This window comes from Podarcis pityusensis (genome assembly GCF_964106645.2).
Source record: "Podarcis pityusensis genome assembly, chromosome: 2".
NCBI lineage: Eukaryota > Metazoa > Chordata > Lepidosauria > Squamata > Lacertidae > Podarcis > Podarcis pityusensis.
In genome coordinates, this window is record NC_138029.1 from 116,090,933 (window position 1) to 116,109,417 (window position 18,485).

General features: G+C 44.8%; 1 protein-coding gene and 1 long non-coding RNA gene across 3 annotated transcripts in view; both read right to left on the minus strand.

Annotated features, from left to right (window-relative positions):
* The window catches only part of LOC308469543 (uncharacterized protein), a 54,084-nt gene that overhangs the window by 34,535 nt on the left and 1,064 nt on the right, over positions 1 to 18,485 (minus strand). The window contains exon 2 of one of the 2 annotated variants that reach the window (XM_080992155.1): positions 16,653 to 16,839. The exons of the other annotated variant lie outside the window; for it this stretch is intronic. Coding sequence (XP_080848281.1) covers positions 16,653 to 16,752 — 100 coding nt within the window. The 5' untranslated portion in view covers positions 16,753 to 16,839. The remainder of the gene's footprint in view (positions 1 to 16,652; positions 16,840 to 18,485) is intronic. 2 annotated transcript variants of the gene reach the window in all.
* LOC308470281 lies at positions 1,825 to 8,405 on the minus strand. Its single transcript, XR_013982335.1, has 2 exons — positions 3,664 to 8,405; positions 1,825 to 3,608 (listed from the first exon to the last, which is right to left on the minus strand). It is a non-coding gene; the product is annotated as an uncharacterized lncRNA (long non-coding RNA).

The following is an 18,485-nucleotide window of genomic DNA, read 5'->3' on the forward strand; positions in this document are numbered from 1 at the left end:
ATGGAGGCAGAGGCAGTAAAAAGAAAAAATATGGATTCAAATTGGTTGACGTATAAAGATCTTTTAGAGGAAGTAAATAATAGATTACAAATGAAAAAAATTGAAACAATAAGACATACAGGAGTAGGCTGGTTTCAATACCATCAATTAAATGCAATTTTTGAGGAAGACAAGAAAGTAAATGGATTTGATACAAAATTATTTGAAATAGACAAAGAATTGATTATAAATGATGATAAAAATTTATCCAAATTGTATTTATCCAAAATTTATTAACTATTATTAAATTGGCACTTAAAAGACAAAGGGGTTAAAGATGTCATGGTCAAATGGGCACAAAATTTCGGTCATACAATTGATTTAGAAAAATGGGAAAACTTACAGCATGCTATACAATAAAATATTTTTTTAAAAAAAAATGATGTACAGATGGTATCTTAAATCCTCAAAATTGGCTAAAATGTACCAAAACACCAGTGGAAAGTGTTGGAGGTGCAAACTTAAAGAAGGGAATTTCTCCCATATGTGGTGGACATGCCCTAAAATTAAATAAATTTGGGATACCATTAATGAAGAATTAAATAAAATGTTACAACATACTTTCCCCAATAAGCCAGAAATGTGTTTTTTTTGGCCTATTAACAACAGACATCCCAAAAGAAACAAAAGAATATTTTTGTATGCAGTAATGGACCTGTCCTTGCCACTGCTTGTCCACCAGGTTTCTCTTACGCACAGCAACCCAAGTCATGTGGGCAGGGAGGGGGTGGTGGTTTGCAGTGATTTGTAGGAAGTCATTAATTTGCACCAGGTGTCCTATTGGGAAGACCCAGTTCTCCGAGTGCATATTCTTGATGTTGAACAATAGGGGCAGTACAGGATTCCTTTGTACCGATCTCCCCGCTGCACCAAGGATTCCCTGCCCGAACTGCTTCAGGTTGTGGCAGATGTTCTCCTGGAGACACCTAGTTTGGTTGTCCTGGGGAATTATAACATTCACACCGACACAACCTTACAAGGGGCTGATTGGGACTTTGTGGAAAGCATGGCCTCCATGGGGCTGTCCCTGAATAAGTTTGGCCCAACTCATAGCCGCGGACATGCCTTAGACCTGGTGTTCACCTGTTGGTGATCTGACACTAAGTAAAAGCAAATCTAAAGAAGTGCCATGGTCAGATCACTTCCTGGTGCAACTGGACTTCTCCACAACCCTTCCCCTCTGCAGGGACGTGAGACCGATTTGTATGGTCCGCCCCTGCCACTTAATGGATCCAAATGGTTTCCAGAGAGTGGTAGGTGATGTTTTATCCCATGCTGATGGCCTTTCAGCTGATTCCCTGGTGGCCCGTTGGAATGTGGAGTTAACCAGGGCTATTGCCTGTCTGGTTCTGAAGCGCCCTCTCCTATTGCATGGAGCCCGGACAGCCCCGTGGTTTTCCATGGATCTGAGGGCAATGAGACGGCTAGAGCACCAGTGGCAGAAACCTCATTCTGAATCTGACCAGACACGGGTTAGAGCTCAACGTTGAGCCTACCAAATGGCGATAGTGAAGGTGAAGAAAACCTTCTTCACCCCCTCTATTGCATCTGCAGAAAACAGCAGCAGGAGACTCTTTCAGGTGGTTTGCAATTTAATGGAACCATCTCTCCAATGGAGTCCGGTACAGGCCACATGATCTCCTGCAATGATTTTGTAAAGTTTTTTTGCAGATAAAGTCACTCAGATTCAGAGAGGTAGACTCCTCCGTGGGAGCAGGGCGGGGGCTGGTGAGTGCTAGAGTCCTGTCTAGTAAAGTTGTGTGGGATCAATTCCAATCTGTTACGTCTAATCAATCAATTTCTTTATTCGACCGATAGTCAGAATTAAAACATTACACAATAATTATAAACTATAACATCATAAGTTACATAAGGTACATAAGTAAGGTAGGGCCACAGTACTAGACCTCTCACAGATAACCCACGTCAAAGCATTCAATTATACGTTTCCGACACTTGAGTGCCAGGAAAAGAAATTTAGCCACTGACAAGGTTGTTTTCCCAGAAGACTTATTTAGCAGATATGCTGTCTGCTTTCCTCTTTGTCGGGAACTGAGCTGGGGTAAGTATGGAGTTATAAGATACTGTCTTAAATCGTTGTAGAAGGGACAGCTCAATAAAATGTGCTCTGTGGATTCTACCTCACCCAATGCACAGTGGCATAATCTCTGGTCATATGGGACTCCTCCATATCTTCCCTTCAGGACCGCCGAGTCAAGAACATTCAGCCTAGCCGCAGTAAATAGTCTGCGGTATTCCACGTAGTGGATATCCGCCAGGTAGCGAGCTGGAGCAGCCCGATACAACTGCTCCCCCAGAAACAACCCAGGTTTCACACGGGCTATGTCCTCCTGTCTGGCAATATCCCTTAATCTTTGCGCGATCACCGCCTTTGCGTGGCTATACGTCATGGACTCTATATAAAGGGAGGACAACCCACACTTCTGCACTTCCTCCACTATCTCCCCTTCCCATGGAGATTTAAAGTTATCCCTCAGAATCAAGGGGGCCAAACCCACCGGTCTGAAACAGAGCTTGAGCCATAGCCATAACTTCGCTTTCAGGGCCACATACCTAAAGGCTTGACAACCGGTTTCCAGTCTCATGATCGCACCTGCCACAGAGGGGGGGATCCTGAGTATGGCCCTGAGGAATTGGGTTTGGATAGATTCCAATTTTTCAAAATCCCTACGTGAGCCCAAGGCAATGCCCACCAGCAGAAGAGGGAGGACTTTCATTTTAAAGAGACGTAAGGCAACATTGACAGTTTGTGCCTGTTTCTTGGAGTACAGGGTTCTAATCATCAGGGCTGCTTTGGATGCGTTCGAGGCTATGTATTCTCTGTGCGCCAGGAAGGACCTATTTGATCTTACAACCTGACCCAGGTACTTGAAGCAACTGACCTGCTCTAAAGGAATACCATTAATTGACCATAAATTAGGTTTCGGTCGAGCCGCAAAGACCATTATTTTGGTCTTGGCATAATTTAATTGGAGCTCGTGTTGGGTCTCATATTCATGAAGAGCTCGAAGCATCCTCCTTAATCCGATGGGGGAGGTAGCTAATAGGGCGGCATCGTCCGCATACAGTAGGACATTCAAGGCTCGTCCTGCCAGTTTTGGTGGATGGAAATCAGCATTTGCCATATGCACCACTAGCGAATTAATATAGAAGTTAAACAGAGCAGGGGCAAGCAAACAGCCCTGTCTTACCCCCCTAGTGGTGGCAACCGGATTGGAGACTAGCCCCTTACTATCTATCCTAATCCTCAAGAGGGTATTTGTATGCAAATTAATAATCAGCAAGAGAAGGCGGCGGTCGATAGATGTCGCTGCCAATTTTGTCCATAGCTGGTTCCTGGGAATTAGATCAAAGGCCTGCTTAAAGTCTATAAAGGCGACGTGGAGGGCTTTTAGGCCATTGCCAGCGTACTTGGTGGCCAAGTGATTTAGGATTAAGATTTGGTCTGTTGTTGATCTTCCGGGGCGGAAACCCGCCTGTTCCTCTGCGATGATATTGTTGCTTTCCATCCAGGTCGTTAATTTGTTAAGTAGAAATCTTGAATAGATCTTCCCGATAACATTTAGCAGGCTAATTGGTCTAAAATTGGCCGGGTCTGTGCACGGCCCTTTCTTGTGAATTAACACAATCAGTGCAGAGTTCCAGCTTGGAGGAAATTGTGCTGTTTTGTTTATATAAGTAAAAAGAGCTGCTAGGGGTGGACACCACCAATCCTTATTGGCTTTAATAACATCTATGGAAATAAGATCGTCTCCGGGTGCCTTGCCCGCCTCAAATTGGCCTATAAGTGTTTCCACTTCAGAGCAGGTAACAGGATCCCACTCTGGCAAGGGGGCCAAATCTAACCTTCCTCCGCTAGCTGCGTGAGCTGCATATAAAACGGAGAAGAAGCTTTCCCAGGTGTCAGCTGAAATTTGGGGTTCTATCCTTGACAACGGTCTACCCAGGTATCTGGAAATTTGGTGCCAAAAGGAGGAGGGATTTCTATTTTCTGCAGCTTTTAGAAGGTTCTTCCAATCATTTCTTTCTGCCGCACGCTTCTTTTCCTTTAATAGTGCTTTATACCTTCTCTTGAGGTTCATAAGGTGACTGCTAGGTGCGGAGTCATTTGATGCCCTATATGCCAAGAATTCATTATATAGGTTGTTCTTGAAGTGCCTACATTCCTCGTCAAACCACTTTTTATGAGAGAAATGGTTACTATTCATTACCGGGGTCTTAGCCAACGAAGGTTTTAGCAGTTCTACTAAATTGTCATATATTGGCAGTGGCTCAACTGCCTGGATAAGGGAGTCCCTTGTCTCTTGCAGTTGGTCAGACCAAAGGAGTTCATTTATCCGTTGAGCCATATTGTCGGTCCATTTTAAGGCAGTGGGCCTCATCTGAAGCTGGTTATTTGTAATAGGCACGCAGGAATAGGTAGCCAATTCTCCATCCAGGGTCAGAGAAAGTTCTAATGGAAAATGGTCACTTTCCAGCCTCGTTACCACCCTAAAGTTGGAAATTTTGGGAATTAGGTCTACTGATGTCCAAATAAAGTCTATGGTAGAGGCTCGGGAGCCTGACCAGAAAGTAAATTCGGCAGGGTAATCAGAACTGAGAGCTCCGTTTAAAAGGTGAAAATTAAGAGCCATCAAGGTTTGTCTACATTTAAAACCTGCATATGTAGCAACACTGTCTTTAAAATTCCGGGGTAAAAGGTCTGAGGTTAAAATGGGTAGTGAGGGATATTTATTATATTTAGCAAATAATGATTTATCAGAGTGAGACAATCGGCCATTGAAATCTCCTGCAACTAGGAAGGTGGCTTCAGGATATTTCTCTAGGAGAGTTTCAAGAGTCTGTTGAATTTCCCTCCATCTTTGGTCCACCAGGTTTTTCTTATAGATTGGGTGCAAATAAACATTAATCACCACGAACACTTCCTCCGCTGTTTGTAGCTTAACACCCAGCATGGATGACGACTGGATGTCGATTTGTTCCACCTGCAGGTTTAAGGCCAAAGAAACTAGGGTAGCCAACCCACCTTGTGGTCTGCCAGGAGATAGTAAATTCTGATGTGCATTCAGGTAGAAGCCCTTATACCCTGATAGGGAGAAGCCCTCACAAGCCCAGGTCTCTTGCAGCAAAAGAATATGACTGCCTTTTATGTAGGCGACAAAGGATGGATCCATCAGCTTAGGTTTAATGCCAGCTACATTCCAGGATAAGAAAGTAAGTAATCTCCTGGTCACCCCTTCGAGTCATGCTGGGCCTTGCGGAACCAGCACGGCAGAATCCACCTGGGAATGCATGCGGCGAGGGGGGACAATAGGCTGGAAGAAGGAAGTAATTGTAGCTTGCTTACCAGGCAATTTCCGAGCACCACTTACCGCAGCAGCAGCCATGGATTGAGGCTTAATTATTGGTAGCTGCAGGGATGGATTCTGGTGCACAGGAGTATCACTTAACGACAGGTCCATAGACTCTACATTTAAAGTATGCTCTAAGATTGAGGGGGGTGGGCCTTTTGGATCTGCAGATGCTGTAGGGAACATGCAGTGTAAGGCAGGTGGAAGGCATCCTTTTCGGTTTGCCTCCAAAAGAGCATCCAGTCTTGCCACAGCTTCCGAATTTGACCAGAGGGTTGTCGAATCTTCCACTGTATCTTGCCCGGACTTGACATCCCGAGGCCGTGTACAGCCAGGTTGCAGATCAAAGGTCGTTAAAGCAGGTACCACTTGGGCTTGTGTAGACTGATCTACAATTGGTGAGGAATTCATCTTATTTACATGAGCATGATCTTCTGAGTTACGGAGACAGAGTAGCAACTCGTCCAATCTGTCCGTTATCTCTGTTCGCTCCAGTTTTGGCAATTGGGAGAAGGATAGAAGTAACTCACGCTCCGTAGAATTCTCCAAATGTATGGCCTTTGTCAGTGGAGGCAGGGGGGCGTCAATCCAGCTGATTAGATCTGCGGCCAGGGGAGTTGGGGTCGTGGCAATTGGCGGACCCTCAGACTTATCTGCTTTCTTTTTGAACAAGCAGTTTGGTAAGAGGGGGCAGATCTTGGTATTGGTAAAGACTCTTGTAGCAAGGATTCCATAGTTCATTAGAAGGCTTCTTGAGGACATAATAAGTGCAGGGAGCTTTTTGGTTTTAAAGGAGAGCAGCACTCTCTGCCTCTGAGGTCTGCTGCTAATATGATCAATATGCTTCAGGTCAATAGAACTAGGGGTTACCCTCAGAAGCTCCGCTAGGTGTCTCCTTATATCACTCTTATAATGCCAGTTTATCACCTTGCCTCTAAAGGGGCAAACCGTTAGGCAGATTTTGGTAGCTTGCAGCAGCAGTTTGTGAGGAGGTGCAGAGTGTTGTTCCTTCTTATTTTGCTCACCTTGCTCACTTTTCTGATTGCCAGCAGCTTGAGGAATTATACAGGAGGTATGAGGTAAAACGGGTGCTCTGGGCATTTGTAAGGGCTTCATCTCAGGTGGTACATCAGGGGAACTGTCTTTACCTGTTAGGGATACAAGCGAGATAATCTTCTCCAAGGATCCTCGGATGTCTTTTATGTATTTAAAGATATAGTCCACTGTTCTAGCAACCAGGTCTAAAGTAGTCGAGTGTTCAAATAGTATCTCGTCAATGCAGCTTTCACGGGCTCTAGTGCAAACATTCGAGTGGATGCCAGTATTATTATTGCTTGAAGGTTTAGTAGGCAGGTTATCAAAAGGTTCTTTCACACTGGATTCCTCGTCATTCATCTCTGCTAGCAGTGTGAAAGAGTTTGAAACCGGGATATTAAAAATATCCTTTGTACTTTCAGATTCACTAATTTTTGTTTGTTTAGCAAGAGGCAGGCATCTCAGTTCCTCTGTGTCGTCTATATCTCTAGAATCTCTGGTACGTTTCCCAGTTCCTCTCCCACAAGCAGGGCTGTATAGTTGCTTAGTCATTTCTCTCTTCATGCAACCGCCCCAGTTTCAAGGTTAATGGTTGTCTCCCCGATAGAAAAAGGCGTCCTCCTACTTACTAATTTAAAACTAAGACTAAAAACTAAAAACTAAAGTTAAAAGTTAAAAGGTTTCTATACTCATTAAAACAATGTTAAAAGATAAATCAGGGAGCTCACACTCACGCTGACTAAGTGCCGTTCGCCATCTTGGAAATCGGGCATCTGTTACGTCTAAGGATGTGGACAGGTTGCTTGGACGAGTGAAACCAACCACCTGTCTCCTTGATCCTTGCCCATACTGGCTCATAAAAGCTAGCCGGGAAGGGCTGGGCGATGGGCTTCGTGGGGTGGTGAATGCTTCCCTCTGTGAGGGAGCCTTCCCAGACACACTGAAAGAAGCAGTTACAGTGGTACCTCTGGTTAAGAACTTAATTTGTTCTGGAGGTCTGTTCTTAACGTGAAACTGTTCTTAACCTGAAGCACAACTTTAGCTAATCGGGCCTCCTGCTGCCGCTGCACGATTTCTGTTCTCATCCTGAAGCAAAGTTCATAACCCGAGATAATATTTCTGGGTTAGCGGAGTATGTAACCTGAAGCGTATGTAACGCGAGGAACCACTGTATTAAACTGCTTCTTAAAAAAATAATAATCTTTAGACCCAGCCGATACGGCCAACTATCGCCCAGTCTCAAATCTTCCATTCTTTGGCAAGGTGATTGAGTGGTTGGTTGCTGAACAACTCCAGGGAAGCCTGGAAGATGTGGACCATTTGGATCCCTTCCAGTTGGGATTCAGGCCTCATCATGCGACTGAAACAGACCTGGGCACGCTGGTCAATGATCTCCGGCGGGCTAGGGACAAAAGTGAGAGCCGTTTCCTAGTTCTGCTTAATCTTTCAGAGGCTTTGACACCATCAGCCATAACATTCTTCTGGACTGTCTAGAGGGGCTGGGGACTGGGAGCTAGAGGCACTGTTATACACTGGGGCGTGTTCAGAGAGTCGTGTTGGGGGTTGAGTGTTCAGACCCCTGGGCTCTCACTTGTGGGGTGCCTCAGGGTTCCGTCCTCTCCCCATGCTTTTCAACATCTATATGAAGCCGCTGGGAGAGATCAGGGGGTTTGGGCTGGGTGTTCACCAGTATGCGGATACCCAGCTCAAACTCTCTTTCAAATCAGAACCAGTGAAGATGGTGAAGGTCCTGTGTGAGTGTCTGGAGGCGGTTGGAGGATGGATGGCAGCTAACATATTAAAGTTGAATGCTGACAAGGCAGGTTTTGGGGGGACAGGAGTCAGGCAGGTTTGGCGGACTCCCTGGTCCTGAATGGGGTAACTGTACCCCTAAAGGACCAGGTGCACAGCCTGGGTGTCATTTTGAACTCATAACTGTCCATGGAGGCACAGGTCAATTCTGTGTCCAGGGCAGCTGTTCACCAGCTCCATCTGGTACGCAGGCTGAGACCCTATCTGCCCGCAGACTGTCTTGCCAGAGTAGTGCATGCTCCAGTTATCTCCCGCTTGGACTACTGCAATGCGCTCTACATGGGGCTACCTTTGAAGGCGATCCAGAAACAACAACTAATCCAGAATGCGGCAGCTAGACTGGTGACGGGAGGAGAGAGCAAAGTTCTCACTGTGAGACGCAAAGTTACAGGGAACCAGGCAGAGGGCCTTCTCGGTAGTGGTGCCCTCCCTGTGGAATACCTTCCCACCAGATGTCAAAGGAAAAAACAGCCACCAGACTTTAAAAGACATCTGAAGGCTGTCCTGTTTAGGGAAGCTTTTAATATCTGAAGGACTATTGTATTTCAATATTTTGTTGCAAGCCACCAAGGTTGGTAGGGGAAATCCAGCCAGATGGACGTGGTACAAATAAAAAATATTATTATTTTTATTGAAATTCTTTTCTGTACATCCAGAGACTTGACAATCATCTTCACTTCCCAGGAAATCTGGGAAACCTGAGTGGAAAACTCCATACATTTATATGGTTTCCCGCCTGTGTGAATTATCTTATGAATATTAAGGTCTCCACTCCCTCTGAAGCTTTTTCCACGTTTCATAAATCTAGTTTTCCCTATGTGAGTTAGCGGATGTTTCCTAAGGTTCCATATTGACTTAAGCTTCTCCCCTTTGGGAGTTCGCCAGTGTAATGCAAGTTTATCCTCCCTGTTGAAGCTCTTCCCACATTCAATACATTCCAATGGTTTCTCCCCTGTATGAGGTAGTTGGTGTATTCTAAGTGCTCTACTTTTGCTGCAGCTCCTTCCACATGCCATACATTAAAATGGTTTCTTCCCCATGTGTTAGTTGGTGTCTTATAAGGTGTCGATATGGATTGAAGCTCTTTCCACATTCTTTCCACATTCAATGGCTTCTCCCGTGTGAGTTTGTTGATGTTTCCTAAGGTGTCCATTTTCACTGAAGCACTTTCCACATTCAGTACATTTAAATGGTTTCTCCCCCGTGTGAGTTAGTTGATGGCTTCTAAGGTGTCCATTTTGACTGAAGCTCTCCATATTCAATACATTTAAATGGTTTCTCTCCTGTGTGAGTTCGTTGGTGTATTCTAAGGTGTCCATATTAACTGAAGCTCTTTCCACATTCAATACATTTAAATGGTGTCTCCCCTGTGTGAGATTGTTGGTGTATTCTAACTGTTCCATTTTGACTGAAGCTCTTTCCACATTCAATACATTCAAATGGTTTCTCCCCCGTGTGAGTTCGTTGGTGTCTTCCAAGGTTTCCACTTTCACTGAAGCTCTTTCCACATTCAATACATTTAAATGGTTTCTCCCCGTGTGAATTTTTTGGTGTTTTGTAAGGTTTCCATATCGACTGAAGCTGTTTCCACATTCAATACATTTAAATGGTTTCTCCCCTGTATGAGTTCGTTGGTGCATTCTAAGGTGTCCATTTCGACTGAAGCTCTTTCCACATTCAATACATTCAAATGGTTTCTGCCCTGTGTGAGTTCGTTGGTGTCTTCTAAGATTTCCACTTTCACTGAAACTCTTTCCGCATTCAGTACATTCAAATGGTTTCTCCCCCGTGTGAGTTCGGTGGTGTACTCTAAGGTCTCCACTTTCACTGAAGCTCTTTCCACATTAAGTACATTTAAATGGTTTCTCCCCCGTGTGAGTTAGTTGATGGCTTCTAAGGTGTCCATTGTGACTGAAGCTCTTTCCACATTCAATACATTTAAATGGTTTCTCCCCCGTGTGAGTTTGTTGATGTTTTCTTAGTGCTCCACTTTCACTGAAGCTCTTTCCACATTCAATACATTTAAATGGTTTCTCCCCCGTGTGAGTTAGTTGGTGTATTCTAAGTGTTCCATATCGACTGAAGCACTTTCCACATTCAATACATTCAAATGGTTTCTCCCCCGTGTGAGTTCGTTGGTGTAGTCTAAGGTGTTCACTTCTACTGAAGCTCTTTCCACATTCCATACATTTAAATGGTTTCTCCCCCGTGTGAGTTCGTTGATGTTTTCTTAGTGCTCTACTTTCACTGAAGCTCTTTCCACATTCAATACATTTAAATGGTTTCTCCCCCGTGTGAGTTCGTTGGTGTATTCTAAGCTTTCCATTTCGACTGAAGCACTTTCCACATTCAATACATTCAAATGGTTTATCCACTGTGTGAGTTCCTTGATGTTTCTTTCGCTAATCAGTACATTTAAATGGTTTCTCCTCTATGTGAATTCGTTTTTGTGTCCTCAGTCTTCCACTGTGACTAAAACACATCCCACATTCCATGCATTTAAACTGTTTCTTTGTTCTTCCCAATGAATTCACAGATGGCTCAATAGAATTCTGGCCATCATCTTCCTCACCTGTTTGGGAGTGGGGGAGGGGGAAGAGAATCCTGTTAAGACTTTCAAGAAAGACAAGAAAGGAACTGAACACATGTCAGTCCCAGTATGTACCTTCTCTTATTTTAACACTGTCTCCTTTCTCTACTGTCCTCTCTATGTTCCAAACTTTTAGGAATGCAGGTGAGATAATGGCAAGAAAAACACATGATCACTCCATTCACACTTAATAAACTGCATTATTTTATACTTTATGGTGGAACTGGCTTCTTAGACACATCTCTGTACAGTGGTACTTCGGGTTAAGTACTTAATTCGTTCCGGAGGTCCGTTCTTAACCTGAAACTGTTCTTAACCTGAAGCAGCACTTTAGCTAATGGGGCCTCCTGCTGCTGCTGCGCCACCAGAGCACTATTTCTGTTCTCATCCTGAAGCAAAGTTCTTAACCTGAAGCACTATTTCTGGGTGAGCAGAGTCTGTAACCTGAAGTGTATGTAACCTGAAGCGTATGTAACCTGAGGTACCACAGTATTTCTCTTTTTCCAGGGAGGAAATGATCACAGGCTCGAATAGCAGTCTCTCCTATGACTAAGAAGTCAAACTTTTGTGTTACTCTGCCACATGTAAGTGTAAAAATATTGCAATATCTTAGAACAGGCATCCCCAAACTTGGCCCTCCAGATGTTTTGGGACTACAATTCCCATCAGCCCGACCACTGTTCCTGTTAGCTAGGGATGATGGACGTTGTAGTCCCAAAACATCTGGAGGGCCAAGTTTGGGGATGCCTGTATCAGAACATAAGAAGAGCCTGCTCGATTGGGCAAAGGCCCACCTAGTCCAGCATCCTGTTCTCAAGGTGGCCAGCTAGATGCCTGTGGGAAACCAGCAAGCAGGATTTGAGTACAAGAGCCTTCTGCCTTCCTGTGCTTTCCAGGAACTAGTATCAAGAAGCATTATTGCCTAGGACCACGAGGGCAGAGCACAGACATCAGTCTAATCCTCTTTTTCAAGCTATCCAAGGGACAAAATCAAGGATTAAAAATAAATTATTAACAGATGTAAGAGAGAGAGGAGGTTTTGCCCTGCCGGGTTTGAAACTTTATTATGAAACATCCTGTATCTGCTAGAACCGGGAATGGATTACATTGGAAAACACAGATACTGTATTTCAGATCTGGAAGGACACAAATAATGGATAGCATGCATATTTATGGTAGGAAAAGGCCAAGGTGCATAGAGCTTTTCAGAATCATATAGTAAGAAAATCAATTTTTAGGGTATGGGAGAAGTATAAAAAATTGCTTGAGTAAAAAACACCCTGGTAGCTTTCCCCCTTGGAAGCAATTATCTCTGAAAAAAATTGAATATGAGAAGTAATCAGATGACTTATACAGAGCTGTTAACTGAAGTTGAAAACCAACTGAAATTAAAAGATTTTGAAGAGATAAGGAAAGCTGTAACTGACAGGTTACAGTACCATTAACTAAATGATATCTTAAAGATAGACAAAAAGAAAGGTTTAATTATGAGACATCACAATTTCAAAAAGAACTCTTAGGAAGTAACATAAAAAGATCTCTCTAAAATGTATAACTTGCTCCTAGAACGGTATACAAAGGATGAACAGGTCAAATCAGTTATGACTAAATGGGAAAGGGACTTAGGATATAACATACAAATGGCAGATTGGGAGAGGCTTTGGAAAACAAATCTGAAATTCACAGCTTGCTGTTCATTGAAAGAAAACTACATGAAAATGATGTACTGATGGTATTTGACTCCTAGTAAGTTCAAATATCTAATAATAATAATAATAATAATTTATTATTTGCACCCCGCCCATCTGGCTGGGTTTCCCCAGCCACTCTGGGCGGCTTCCAACAAAGATGAAAAATACACTAAAATGTCACATATTAAAAACTTCCCTGAACAGGGCTGCCTTCAGATGTCTTCTGAATGTCAGGTAGTTGTTTATCGCTTTGACATCTGATGGGAGGGCGTTCCACAGGGCGGGCGCCACTACCGATAAGGCCCTCTGCCTGGTTCCCTGTAACTTGGCCTCTCGCAGTGAGGGAACCGCCAGAAGGCCCTCGGAGCTGGACCTCAGTGTCTGGGCAGAAAGATGGGGGAGGATACTCTCCTTTAAATATACTGGACCGAGGCCGTTTAGGGCTTTAAAGGTCAGCACCAACACTTTGAATTGTGCTCGGAAATGTACTGGGAGCCAATGTAGGTCTTTCAAGACCGGTGTTATATGGTCTCGGTGGCCGCTCCCAGTCACCAGTCTAGCTGCCGCGTTCTGGATTAGTTGTAGTTTCCGGGTCACCTTCAAAGGTAGCCCCACGTAGAGCGCATTGCAGTAGTCCAAGCGGGAGATAACCAGAGCATGCACCACTCTGGCGAGACAGTCTGCAGGCAGATAGGGTCTCAGCCTACGTACCAGATGGAGCTGGTAAACAGCTGCCCTGGATACAGATTTGACCTGTGCCTCCATGGACAGCTGTGAGTCCAAAATGACTCCCAGTCTCCGCACCTGGTCCTTCAGGGGCACAGTTACCCCATTTAGGACCAGGGAATCCTCCACACCTGCCCGCCTCCTGTCCCCCAAAAACAGTACTTCTGTCTTGTCAGGATTCAACCTCAATCTGTTAGCCGCCATCCATCCTCCAACCGCCTCCAGACACTCACACAGGACCTTCACCGCCTTCACTGGTTCTGATTTAAAAGAGAGGTAGAGCTGGGTATCATCTGCATACTGATGAACACCCAGCCCAAACCTCCTGATGATCTCTCCCAGTGGCTGCATGTAAATGTTGAAAAGCATGGGGGAGAGGACAGAACCCTGAGGCACCCCACAAGTGAGAGCCCAGGGGTCTGAACACTCATCCCCCACCACCACTTTCTGAACACGGCCCAGGAGGGAGGAGCGGAACCACTGTATGACAGTGCCCCCAGTTCTCAGCCCCTCAAGACGGTCCAGAAAGATGTTATGGTCGATGGTATCAAACGCCGCTGAGAGATCCAGCAGAACTAGGAAACAGCTCTCACTTTTGTCCCTAGCCCGCCGGAGATCATCAACCAGTGCGACCAAGGCAGTTTCAGTCCCATGATGAGGCCTGAATCCCGACTGGAAGGGATCCAAATAGTCCACATATTCCAGGCATGCCTGGAGTTGTTCAGCAACCACTCGCTCAATCACCTTGCCCAAGAATGGAAGATTTGAGACTGGGCGATAATTGGCCATCGTGGCCGCATCTAAAGATGGTTTTTAAAGAAGCGGTTTAATAACCGCCTCTTTCAGCGGGTCTGGGAAGGCTCCCTCACGGAGGGAAGCATTCACCACCCCACGAAGCCCATCGCTCAGTCCTTTCCGGCTAGCTTTTATAAGCCAGGATTGGCAAGGATCCAGGAGACAGGTGGTTGGCTTCACTCGTCCAAGCAGCCTGTCCACATCCTCAGAGGTAACAGATTGGAATTGATCCCACACAACCTGACTAGACAGGATTCTAGCACTCTCCCGCCCTGGCCCTGCTCCCACGGTGGAGTCTACTTCTTCCCGAATCTGAGCGATTTTATCTGCAAAAAACTTTGCGAAATCATTGCAGGAGAACATGTGGCCCGTACTGGGCCCCGATGTCGCAGGTGGTTCCGCTAAATTGTGAACCACCTGAAAAAGTCTCCTGCTGCTGTTTTCTGCAGATGCAATAGAGGCGGCGAAGAAAGTCTTCTTCGCTGTCGCTATCGCCACTTGGTAGGCTCGACGTTGAGCTCTAACCTGTGTCCGGTCAGCTTCAGAATGAGTTATCCGCCACCGGCGCTCTAGCCGTCTCAATGATTGTTTCATTGCCCTCAGATCCGTGGAAAAACACGGGGCTGCCCGGGCTCCATGCAATCGGAGAGGGCGCTTCGGAGCCAAACAGTCAATAGCCTTGGTTAACTCCACATTCCAGCGGGCCACCAGGGAATTGGCTGAAAGGCCATCAACATGGGATAAAGCATCCCCTACCACTCTCTGGAAACCACTTGGATCCATTAAGTGGCGGGGGCGGACCATCTGAATCGGTCCCACCTCCCTGCAGGAAATGTAAAGAAGAAGTGGGTACCTTTTGCTATATGTGGTGGTCATGTAAGATAACAGTATCATTTGGGCAAATGGTATATAATGAATTTAAAAAAAATGTTTAAAATAAAATTTGTTAAGAACCTAGAAGCTTATTTATTTGGAATTACAGGTACTGAGATCCCAAAAGACCAGGAAAGACTATGTATGCGACAACAGCTGCACAGATGTTATTATCCCAACGATGGAAAGATGCAATAATCCCAACTAGGGAAGATTGGCAAGCCAAACTGCTGGACTCTGCCGAAATGGCAAAATTAGCCGCGAGACTCAGGAATCAAGAAAACAAGGACTTTAAAAAAGATTTGGGAAATTTTATAATTTACCTATGAGATTATTGCACGCAAATCAAAACGTTAGCTGGACTTTAGGAATCACTTGTAAATAAGTTTATGGACAATTTAGATAAATGAAAACTGTGGAGAATGTATCTATACTGTGGTAACTCGTGTTACGTAACCCTCTGGAACTTTTACGGGTTTCGCCGCTCGCACGCATAGAAGCACTCTATTGTTCCGCGTGCGTGTGCAGAAGCGGTCCTCCGGTTTGCAAAAACCTCGGGATCCGTCTGGAGCTCCGGAACAGATCCTGTTTGCAACCGGAGGTACCACTGTATGTAGTTTTGGAAAAATTAATATAAGGACCCATGAAAGGGATGGAGCGAAGTCATGTGATTCAGAGAATCTCATGAAATGATTATATAAATGTCTTTGATATAAACTTGTATTTGTAAAAACCAATAAAAATATTTCAAAAAAAGGAAGTCCATAGATAGACTATGCTTCTGTTGATTCATCATTTGCAAACCCAGAAATAGGTGCTCCTGTTTTTGAAGTTTGCCTTGGAAACCGAACGTGCTCCTGAGCTTCCATTTTTACTGTTGCGCAGCAAATTTAAGTGCCCCCCACCCTAATTAAGGCTTTTTTTCATTCCGTTTTACCCTTGAGCAGCTAATTTAAGTCATCTCCATCATAATCAAGGTTTTTTTCATCCCATTTGTTCCCTTGCACAGCTAATTTAAGCTCCCCCACCCCCAATCAATATTAAAGCCGTTTCTGGTTGCAGTGTTCTGAGGTGATATTTGCTGCTTTAGTTTTTTCCTATTTTTTGCGTTTTTGTGGCTTTTTCATTTTTGACTGAAGCTTGTTTTTTGTTTTATGATTGATTGATTGATTGACTGTGGAAAGGGATAAAAGGTCCCAATTCAAACAATGACTATCATCAATGTAGGTACGATTTTTTTTTTTTTAAATTTTTATCATCTACAATACTGTCTTATTTATTTTATGGTACAGAACATTGATTATTGCTTTCATTTTATGGATCAATGGTCTTGTTAGATAGTAAAATTCATGTTAAATTGCTGTTTTAGGGGTTGTTTTTAAAAGTCTGGAACGGATTAATCCATTTTGCATTACTTTCTACGGGACAGCACGCCTTGGTTTTGGAACGCTTTGGTTTTGGAAGACTTCTGGAACTGATTAAGTTTGAGACCCGAGGTACCACTGTAACTCCTAAGATTTAAAATCCTGGAGGGAGAAAATCTGCCCCCACTCCTTTCTGAAAGGGATTCAAGAAACAAAGAGCTGCTTTGGAGAAGGCCTCACAACTTCCTTCTTCCTGTCAGGAACTTCCTTCCATTTGTCTCCTCTCCATCTTTTCCTCTTTCTTCCTCCACCATCCATCTATCCCTGTCCCCATCTCCTCTCCCCTGGAACTCACCAGATTTCTCCAAGGGTCCTGGGAGGGAATGCTCAGAGGTTGTGGGGAGGGATGCGGGAGACAGCCTGACCAGGTCAGCCGTCCATCTTCCTCCTTCCATCCTGGCCAGGGTTGCAGGTTCAGTCTCAGCTAGGTTTGCAGCTTCAGCTTCCTGAAGAGCGCAGAAGCCAGAGCAAGTTGAGGCTTCCTGGGAGGGAGAGAAGAAGCAGCCAAGGGAGTCTGAGAGCCCCTGCAGGGATTCTCCTGCCCAAGACATTCTGCTGCCCCTGGAGAAGCCCCAATTGGGCACCCCCTTCCCAAGAGCCCCCACCCATTTTCAAACACCTTTGGCAATTCCTTTCATCACCTCCTTTCCTTTTTTATTTATTTTATTTTGTTTATTCAATCTTTATTGGTTTAAAATCAACACACACACACACACACACACACACACACACAAAAGCTTATAAATAGGAAAAGAAACAAAACAAAAAAGCACAATACATTTCTTACAAAAAGAAATAGAATACATCACGAATGCACAAAATTATTCCAGCCATCAACTTCCGACTTCCTTGATATAGGTTATTTATTTTCTTAATTAGGTAAAGGTACCCCTGACCATTAGGTCCAGTCACGCATGATTCTGCGGTTGCAATGCTCATCTCGCTTTACTGGCCGAGGGAGCCGGCGTTTGTCTGCACTCAGCTTCCGGGTCATGTGGACAGCATGACTAAGCCGCTTCTGGCGAACCAGAGCAGTGAATGAAAACGCCATTTACCCTCCTGCCAGAGCGGTACCTATTTATCTACTTTTGATGTGCTTTCGAACTGCTAGGTTGGCAATTTTCTTAATTGCGTGCCTCTATTTTTCAATAAACTTTATCTTTGTTAAATCTTGTCTGAATTCTTTGTACCTTATTCAATTCCGAGAGTTATTCGAAGCATTTTAAAGTTTTTATAAGGGGACACTGTTCTTTTAAATATTGTCTATAGAGCTCCCATTCCCTTTTAAACTTTTGGGTCGATCGATTTCTTATCTTTTCCGTCATCTATGCTACTTCTATATATTGAAGGATTTTTACTTGCCACTCCTCTTCTGATGGAATTTTATCTCCTTTCTATCCCTGGCAATCAGCATCCCCACTGCAGTTGTTGCATACAAAAAGACCCCTTCCCAGGAGCCCCTGCCCATTTTCAAACACCTTTGGCAATTCCTTTCACCTGCCTGTCCCACCTCCCTTCTTAAGGCTGGCATGGTATGCACATTAGTGGCCTGAGAGTAGATCCCATGGAACTTAAGAGTTAATCTGCAAAGGACTGCTCTGAATACATGGGTGGCCCTTGCATGGAGAAGAAGGAAGCCCCTTGCTTGCATCTGGACCCCCTGGGAGAGGCGGTAGATCCGCCCACTGCTCCCTCTGCCCTCGCTGCCTCCTCCTCTGCCCTCCTGCCCTGCAAACACCCTTTGCTCTTTTTGCACAGGGGAGAGAGGCAGGAAGAGCCTTCAAACCCATCCGTTTCCTCCTCTGCAGCCCAGTGAGAGGGGAAGGAGCTGCAGCGCCTGGTTCACTTCAGATACACACATGGTTTACTGGGATTGTGAATGAACACGTCCTCTGCCTTCCATGCGGTGGGAGTGGGGGGGGGTTAAAAGTGGTGAGGAGCCCCCCTCCAGTCCTTTTGGGAAACAGGAACTTTGGTCAGGAGTAAACAAGTTAGATGGCAAGTTCACAACAGAAGCACTTTGGAGCACTTCTTGCTCTTACTATGTGTTTGGACCTAGAGGACAACATACACGTTTACACCACGGGACTCCTTAAAGAGGGCATTTCTTTCTATTTGAAGGCCATTT